Raw genomic sequence first — 8,649 nt, 5'->3', positions numbered from 1 at the left:
GCCGCGGCCCCGCCGCCACCCCGGTGTCGCGGCAGCGGCGAAGCTGCCCCCGCTCCAGCGCAACGACGGTTTGGGCCCAACTCAACGCGGTGCAGCTAAGCACGGGGGAAGAGACGTGTTGTGCAAAACGGGGGAGGCTTTTAAAAGACACGGGGTATGGGGCAACACGCGCTTCTCAATATTTCATCCAAGTCCCTGGCGTGCCATAAAGACGGTAATTATTATATTTTTGCCTAGCAAGGAGCCGCTCCCCCCGCGGGGAGCTGAGCTGGGTTTTAGCCGCTGAAATCCCATTGCGATGAACAAAGCAGCCCTTGCGACTTAGGCGGGGTTTCCTTATTAAGGATAATTTGTCCCTAATTCCCCTTTCTTTTCCCAGGCGGTGAAACATTCATTTTCGAGGCAAGATGGGCTTAAAAACCCGGAGGGAAGGCGAAAGACTGCGGCCACTGCAGGAGCCGCCCGAGGTGCATCTCGCACGGCGCCGGACCGGCCCAGACGACGTGACGGGGCACCCGCCGCTCCCGGGGGGCTCCGGCGCTCACCGTGGCTTCGCTGCCCGGACGAGCTCCGTTAAACGGAGCGCGCTTGGGGTCCCGTTACCTTTGCCACGGGAGCCGGGCCGGCAGCGCTGCAAGCGACCCGCGGAGGCGAGGCTGGAGGCCGGCGAAGCGCGGAGGCGGCTCCCCGCCGCGCCGAGCCGCGCTCGCACGCCGAAAACCGCCGCGTTCGGGCGGCCGAGGCGCCGGGCGGAGGCGCTGCCGGGGAGAGGCCGCGCCGCCCGCAGGGCCCCGAGCGGCGCCTCGCAGCTCGGGCGCGAACTCACCTCTTAGAAAGCCTGTTAGCGGCGGGCGGAGAGCTGCTGAGGGCGAATATCGGGCTATACACGCGCGTGCGTGTGTGTACATATGTTTATATATCCATATCGCAAGAGGGGGAGGGCGCCCCTGCCCTCAGCGCCTCCGGGCAGGCGGCGGCCGCCGGCTTCGGCGCCGCCCTGTGACGCCATCGCGCCGCGCCCGGCGAGGGGGGGCCGGGGGGGGCCAGCAGCGCAGCGCCATGCCGGCCACCAAGTCCTTCCGCCGCCGCCGGGCGGGCTCCGAGGAGGAGGAGGAGGACGAGCAGGTGGCCGAGGAGGTCAGGTGGGTCGGGGGCCCGCCGCGGCCGCGCCGGGGGGCCGGTAATATGGCGGCCGGGGCGCCGCCGGCGGGGGACGGGCGCCGCCACCCGCGGGGCTCCCCGGCCACGCAGCGCAGGCCGCCCGCCCCCGGGCTCCCCCTGGGCCAGCGCAGCTGCCTGGAAGGAGCTTGCGTCACGCCGTCCTGTCGTGTCGTCATGTCACATCATCGTGTCGCACTATCATCTCACGTCACACCAGCATGTCATGCTGTCGTGTCACATCATCGCGTCGCGCTATCGTGTCACGTCACACCGTCCTGTCGTGTTGTCATGTTGCATCGTCGCCCTGTGTTACTGTGTCGCATCATCGCGTCGCGCTGTCGTGTCGTGTCACACCGTCGTGTCGCGTCGCATCGTCACCCTATGTTGTTGTGCTGCGTCATCGCGTTGTTGTGTCGCGTTGTTGCCTCGCGTAGCCGCGTCATGTTGTTGCGTCACGTCGCCACGCTGTGCCATCGTGTCACACTGTTGCGTCCTGCCGTCGTGTCGCATCGTTGCGTCGTGTTATTGCGTCGCATCGTGGTATCGTGTCRGGTCGTCGCGTGGCCTCACAGCGCGTCGGACCAGGGCACAGGCCCGCGGCTCCGCCGTCCCCTGCGTCGCTGCCGGAGCTGAGCCCTTTCACCGGGGCGCGGGCAGGGCCTGGTCGCCCTCACGACGCTCCCTTTGCCCCGCGGCCGTAGAGGGGTGTCTGCATACGGAGACGCACTAGGCCCGCTCTAGCAGATGTGTCACGGCTTTAATTCTTGTTTCCCAACCTTTGCTTTGCTGCCAGCTGTTCCCTTCTGTCTTCTCCCTTCCTTTGAGAGGTTCCAGCCCCCAAAAAGTTGCATTTGTAGTTTGTCAACCCCGTTAATCAAGACAATCTGGGAAGCCATATTTTAAGGGAACAAGAGCCGGCAAGAACAGCGTTCAGTCACTGTTGACTGTTCAGTCACACAGATTCTCCTGAGGCCTCCCTCTTGCCTTGGCACCAGCCCTCTTGCTGTCTTTGCGCCCGGTTTCTGCCCATTACTTCTCTTCCACTTCTGCCATTTGGAAATTGGCACTCACCAGTGTTTTATTTTCAGATCTTTGCATTCTAAGCAAGATTTTTCTTGTTGTTATTTTATCTCTGAAAAAATATTTTATGATGCATATTTCATGGCAGATATTGAAAGTATGCATAATTAAGGGAGATCTAAGTATCTGAAGAAAATAAGAGTGCACGTAAATCCATATATAGAGACTTGATACCTAATAATACAACTTTTTTTCTGAGTCACTATTGTACTGTTCTATTTTGATGACCACTCAGTTTTTCTATATTCACTTGAAAGCTGCTGCTAGTTTTGCTCTAAATCAGCTGCTTCGTTAGTTCCCTCTTCCCCTGAGAAATGACTGTATTATTTTATTAGCTAATGTGAATTGTTGAAGGATTAAAAGTGTCCCACACTTACTTAATGAAATTCTTATTTAGTGACCTTCTTTATTTTACTCTGAGGAAAATACTGGCTGGAGGTCTTAACAGACTAAATACAGGAACAGAAATCCTTGGCTCTTTCTTCCCATATTGGCTTCAGATTAAAGTCTTTCAGTGTTTGGATGTTTCTTTCCTCAGCTGAGGGAAGATATGTTGAAAGGACATATCCCAGTAGATGCCATGTGGTTCTTCTGATTGCTTAAATAAAATCAATTGGAAAATATTTGTCGATCTAATCTGTAACCACAAAAGTAGACGCTCATATGCAGAGGTTTAGGGCAAAGTTTGTCTAGAAGTTCCTGTGTTAGTGCAGAAAATGTTGGTTCTTTATTAAACCCAAAGCATAAAGTCCTAAGCTGAATGTTTTTTTTCTTCAGGTTAAAACTTGAGGAAGCCAAAGAAGTTCAGAGCCTCAGAAAACGACCCAATGGGGTGAGGTAAGAGATATAGTACCAAGGAGGTGAACTCGTGTTTTGTCTGATGGTGTAATGTAACAGTAAACTTCTCTGTTGTCATTTGCCTTCTTTCATCAGAAAGAGATACATGTCCAATAGTACCAAAAGTGTGTTCTAGGTAGAGGAGTTTCTGTGTTAAAGCCTGAGGATGGAAAAGAGGGTATATTAGGTACAGTCACAGTGACACAGTGTGCCAGTCTGGTCTATATCCCAGCCCTGAAGAAAAAGATTAAAATTAGGATTTAACATGAATTGCCTTCTTATCAAATTGCCACATTGCTTTGCTTGTGCCCTCTAAGTTGTATCATATCATCAGAGATTTGCTGCATTGGCCACTTCATCTGTACTGTACATATAACAGAAAGGTGGGTTTAAACTGAACTCTTTCACATCTCCTCCATCCTAAATTCCCGCTCCCCTCTCTCATCTAGTGCCATTGACTAGTGAGTTGAAATGTGCACCAGCAATGAGCTCTGTTCCTGATTCTGGTGACTCACTGTAAGTCACTTAAATGTGTCTGCCTTAACTTACCTCTCAGAAACAGTAATAGTTTCTCTATGCATGAAGAGGGATTAGGAAGACTGACAATTCTGTATTACTAAAGTGTTTGAGACTGTCTGATAGATTTAGAGAAGAGTAAAGAAACACAGTAGTGTTGGTAATACGTTTCCTTCTACTGAATTTTATTTACCTTCTGTATCTGGTTGACTAGTGCTGCAGCTCTGCTTGTGGGGGAGAAGCTGCAAGAAGAAACAACACTTGTGGTAAGTACTAGATTATTTTCATCACCTCAGTTTCACGTAGTGATGTGAAAACATCAGTGTGGTCCAGTGGATCACTGTGGGAGTCCAGTTGGGGGTAGAACTGATGTCACATCTTAAAACCTGTAAGTTTTCTGTGTTTTTATCCAGATTTTGAAGACTAGCATAAAACTAGAGGAAAGCTTCAAGATTTCTCATTTCATGTTTTACAGGATGACCCATTTAAGATAAAATCTGGTGGGATGGTGGACATGAAGAAGCTGAAAGAACGGGGCAAGGACAAGTGGGTATATATGAGCTCTGAAAATCTTTTTTGGACTAGTCACTAATCACAGCTACTAGTGATTCTACCATTCTACCAAATGATGTGTTATTTGAAGAATAATATACCTATATCAATTACATTATTATAATTTTTATTATAATTATGTGTTATATTATGCAATTATGTTAATTGCATATTGTTATTAGTTATGTTATTATTAATATAATGCAGCTTGGCTAGTTACCCTTATCGTAACGTGTCAAATTAGTTTAAAAAACAACTGTAAAATTGTGATTTCCATTTAGGATTAATGAAGAGGAAGACCTAAACTTGGGAACTTCCTTCTCAGCTGAAACCAACAGGCGGGATGAAGATGCTGACATGTAAGTTGTGCTGCATTGTGTCTGTGATGTTGAATTAGAGGCTGGGTGTCCTCTCACAGTTTGTTTGTTTGTTTGTTTTCTGTCCTGGATACTCAAGAGTTCCCAAAACATCTTCCTCATTCTTCCTGAAACTTTCATTTGCTGTTTTACCTTTTGGCTGCCAGACTGGAGAAGGCTGTTTCATGAACAAAGTTGGGAGGTGCCAACCAGCTAGCTGGTGTGGTGGCATTATATACCGGTGGCAGCCTTCCCTGCTGGTTGTGAAAGACCTTGGAGGATCTGATCCTTTCTTGGACAGAGTAGCAAATGTTTTACTTCTTGCAGTTTATATTAGCCAAGTGGTTTTGGAGAGATTATTCATTCCTCTCTCCTAGCCACTGGGATAGTGATGCAGCTGTGCTCAGCAGTGCTCGAACAGAATACAGAAAATATAACTGAATACTATGTGTCCCTTGTGTGCTGGTGTTCAGGATGAAGTACATTGAGACTGAGCTGAAGAAGAGGAAGGGGATTGTGGAGAATGAGGAACAGAAGGTGAAGCTTAAGAATGCCGAGGACTCTCTGTACGAGCTGCCAGAGAACATCCGCGTCTCCTCTGCCAAGAAAACTGAAGAGATGCTCTCCAACCAGATGCTGAGTGGCATTCCTGAAGTGGACCTGGGAATTGAGTACGTAGTTCACAGATCCATTAGTTATGGCCTGAATTGCCAGGAAGAGTCCTGTGACTAGAAATCGTTGACTGGCAGGGCAGTGGCATGTCTGGATTCTACAGCCTCAGCTTGGCCCAGGGATGGGACTGAGCCTTGTTCTCGATTAGCACAATATCTAGAACAGGGTGTTCTACACAGTGACTAGGGCTGCTCCAGGGCAGGACCATAGCTGACTTATGGGAAGAAGCTCTTGATTTTTGTGACTGCTGTCTAGCAGCTTCTTGGAGGGTCAGTTTATGCCCTGCACTGAAAGAGGATATGCTAAAGATTTGAGTTTTCCTTTTCCCATTGAAACAAAGCACCTGTTTCTGTAGCGCTGCCTCCTCTCTTAAAAAAAAAAACGCATCAAGTGCAATAGCAGTGCTATTACTGTACCCAAATCTATCCACTTAGAACAACTTCTATGCCTGCCTCCCACCCTTTGTAACTATGAATGAGTATTTTTWTTTTTTTTTCTTTTAGTGCAAAAATAAAAAACATCATCTCAACTGAAGAGGCCAAGGCCAAGCTGCTGGCAGAGCAACAGAACAAAAAGAAAGACAGTGAAACTTCCTTTGTTCCCACAAACATGGCTGTCAACTATGTCCAGCACAACAGATGTAAGTCTCACATAGCTCTGTTGACCCAGGTGTGACCTGCTCTTCTGCTGAAGAGAAGCAGTCAGTTGGGATGCAGTCGGATGCAGGAGAAATTAATTCATGTATCAGCACAAACAGCTGTCTGATTCCTTTTTCTGGGATGCTCATATAGACCCCATCTGTCTTGGCCTTTTTTTCCCATCCATCAGCAAGAAAGAGAAGGACATATTACTTATGGCTTAACCTTCTGCTCTTGAACTCCCTTGACAGTTTCTTGACTATGCCTCATAAATTTTAAGACTTTTTTTTTTAAGTTACATCTTGAACATGTGCTGGAAAAGCCTGCCTAGTCTGTGATTATAAATGATGGTTTACAATGGAGAGAAGCCATTCTGTAAGTTGCCAAAGCAGACAGGTGGTCAAGCAAACATAGATCTTGCTAGACAGGACATGGGAATTAATTTCCTGGAGAGCCTCTCATGCCGCAGCCATCTGGAGGAAAGGCAGCCTTCTGCTGTGTCTAACCACACCTGCAGGGGTGATTTGGAGTCAGATCTGTGTGTTCCAAAGGAAATGAAGAGTCTTGCAACCACTTTTGATGAACTAGTGCTACTGAAGTTTGGTGGATCCCATCTTGCATGTATCGATTATTCATAGAAACTAATTACAAGAATGCTTGTTCTGAGGTTGTGTTGTTTCTGCTTAGTCGTAACAAATGACATAGAGGTATGTGCATTTGAATTACACTACTGAAAAACTGTAATATTCCATATATGATGTCTTCCTTTTCTCAGTTTATCATGAGGAGCTAAATGCACCAGTGAGAAGGAATAAAGAAGAACCAAAGCCCCGTCCACTGAGAGTGGGGGATACAGAGAGGCCAGAACCTGAGCGTGAGTTCCTAATCTGATATGTTTTTAAGTAGAGATACTGAAACTCTTCAGGAATCTTGCACAGAGTAATGATGTAGCTCTTCTTGCCTTCTCTTAAACATGAGTGTGCTGAGATAGTGGGGAAGTGGAGCAGTCTGTATTTGAAGTCCCATGGGAGGGTCTGGCACTTGATATACCCCTGCTAGGTCACACATGAAGCCGTCTGGATGGAAGATGTCTTTACAGATATCCAAGGCTGCAGTAGCACAAGGTCAGGATTGAAACRTTGACAGATTTGATTGCTGAGGGTGTGATGAGAGAGCTGGAGTAGCTAGGGGCGCTGGGTTAAGGAGCATTGACTGCTAAGGGAATAACCAGATTTCACGCAGCAGGGGGCTGTTGATTGTGTGGCTTTAGAGGAGTTCATAGGGGAGGTGGTAGTGTTAAGGAGACGTCTCCTCCTTTCTGTTACATATGTGAAAGGACCGGAAATAATATTTTCTTGTATTTCTTTTGAAGGGTCTCCTCCAAATCGCAAACGTCCACCCAATGAAAAAGCAACAGATGATTATCACTATGAGAAATTCAAGAAGATGAATAGGCGATACTGATGAGGAGCACGGTCTGAAGTCTTTGCAGGAGCTCTTATTTTCCATCAGCCCAGGATCTTGTGTCAGTGACTCATGGAGGGGGTGRGAATCACTACCTTCACGTGCTGGTGTTAACTACAAGGTTTTTCTTGTTGTGATCCTGTAGTGAATCAGTTTGCAGGTGATCGTGAACTCTTCAGTCAGTAAAATCTTTTGTATAACTTATTTTCAGTTATAAAACTTCTTTTGTAAGAACATGAGCTTTCTGTTGGGCATTTTTTAGTGGGAAATCAAGCTTGTTAACAGATTCTTACACGTTCTTAAAAAATACAAAGAAAGAGATCTTTTTAAAAGCAGCAATGCTGTTTGGCTTGTAAATATAAAGGGAAAGGTTAAAGCCAGTTTGCTAGAATTAACTTTCTAAGAGACTTCTTGTTTGTTCCCAAGGGCTTTTGCTGTGCAGAGCATGTAAGATACTGCAGCAATGTGTTCAGTGCTGCTGCTCCTCGGTCCAGCTTCCGAGTGCAGATGGATGCCAGGAGAAATCTCAGCATTAGCCGAGCTGTGCCTGGCCACAGTGTAGCTTGGGTCGTCTCATCTGTGCCAGGACTGACAGCAGATACTGAGCAATGGAGGTTACGCGTTTTTTATGGTGCACAGTGTTKTTTTGTATCTTTTCCTCCCTGTAGACTTATTTTGATAGCAGTTCATTGCATTTTATTTTAGTTGTAAAGAATAAGAAAGCTGAATCAGGTTGTAACTGTGTGAATGTGAGGAAAATCTGATTTTCAGCTGTCTTCAGATGAGGCCAGTGTGGCAGTAGGGGAAGAGGCCTGAGGCCCGTGCGAGCCACGTGTTCCTAGGAAATGTGATGTGAGGTAACCTGAGGGCAAGATTTTGAACTTAGAAATAATAAAGGTGTTTTTAAATTATCCTAAGCGACAGTTTTTCTTCCAGGGAAGCGTACGGATAGTTTCTTAGCGCTCGTGGTGGTGAGGGCCGGGCCGCCCTGTGGCAGTGAAGGTGTTGGTGTCTGTTCATCGAGGAGCGAAAAGGCCCCTGGGGGGTTGTGGCATAGACCCAAATTTTTCATTTGATCAAAAAAGGGGGTAAAACCCCAGGCCAGGTAAATCCGGCAAGTCTCCCCCTGCAGGGGCATCCCCTGCAGGCGTGGGGTCACGTCTCTCCCCTTGCAGCGCCTGAGACCGTGCAAAGACATCGCTGCGAACTGTTCTAACGAGTTTAACGTCTGAATTCGAACAAACTGTCCGATCGGATCAAGSGCATCAGCCTCCCCGGCGGGCTGCGTTGCTGGGTCGAGCGGCGTCATGTCGCGACACGTGACGGCGGCGGGGAGGGGTGCCAACATGGCCGCCTGCCCTCAGCGCCGGCCC

The 8,649-nt window shown here is 48.0% G+C and overlaps 2 protein-coding genes across 6 annotated transcripts in view; one reads left to right on the top strand and one right to left on the bottom strand.

The window, feature by feature from the left end:
* Positions 1–986, bottom strand: part of USP20 (ubiquitin specific peptidase 20) — a 24,397-nt gene extending 23,411 nt beyond the window's left edge. For all 4 annotated transcript variants that reach the window (XR_003252915.1, XM_026062168.1, XM_026062169.1 and 1 more), the window contains exon 1: positions 827–986. The gene's annotated coding sequence lies outside the window, so the exon portion shown is untranslated. The remainder of the gene's footprint in view (positions 1–826) is intronic.
* A 32-nt stretch (positions 987–1,018) lies between these two features.
* On the top strand, positions 1,019–8,187 carry CUNH9orf78 (chromosome unknown C9orf78 homolog). 2 transcript variants are annotated; one of them, XR_003252914.1, is made up of 10 exons: positions 1,019–1,142; positions 3,019–3,078; positions 3,809–3,860; positions 4,070–4,140; positions 4,428–4,505; positions 4,976–5,173; positions 5,678–5,814; positions 6,588–6,686; positions 7,185–7,357; positions 7,703–8,187. XR_003252914.1 is itself a non-coding variant. In XM_026062166.1 (9 exons), the coding sequence occupies exons 1-9, from the start codon at positions 1,060–1,062 to the stop codon at positions 7,274–7,276; spliced, it is 870 nt and encodes a 289-aa protein (XP_025917951.1). In that variant the 5' UTR covers positions 1,019–1,059; the 3' UTR covers positions 7,277–8,187. The 2 variants fall into 2 exon arrangements, 1 of the variants encoding a protein (XP_025917951.1); XM_026062166.1 differs by having other exon boundaries at positions 7,185–8,187.
* The last annotated feature ends 462 nt before the right edge of the window (positions 8,188–8,649 follow it).

This window comes from Apteryx rowi, unplaced genomic scaffold (assembly GCF_003343035.1).
Source record: "Apteryx rowi isolate R43461 unplaced genomic scaffold, aptRow1 scaffold_19, whole genome shotgun sequence".
NCBI lineage: Eukaryota > Metazoa > Chordata > Aves > Apterygiformes > Apterygidae > Apteryx > Apteryx rowi.
This window is presented reverse-complemented; position numbering and strand designations above follow the sequence as displayed.

Excerpts from the sequence above, each read along its gene's own strand:
- CUNH9orf78 (XM_026062166.1), top strand. The coding sequence starts at position 1,060 with ATGCCGGCCACCAAGTCCTTCCGCCGCCGCCGGGCGGGCTCCGAGGAG. Across the intron at positions 5,815-6,587 it reads CTATGTCCAGCACAACAGAT|TTTATCATGAGGAGCTAAAT; the intron begins GTAAGTCTCACA and ends TCCTTTTCTCAG. Across the intron at positions 6,687-7,184 it reads AGAGAGGCCAGAACCTGAGC|GGTCTCCTCCAAATCGCAAA; the intron begins GTGAGTTCCTAA and ends TTTCTTTTGAAG.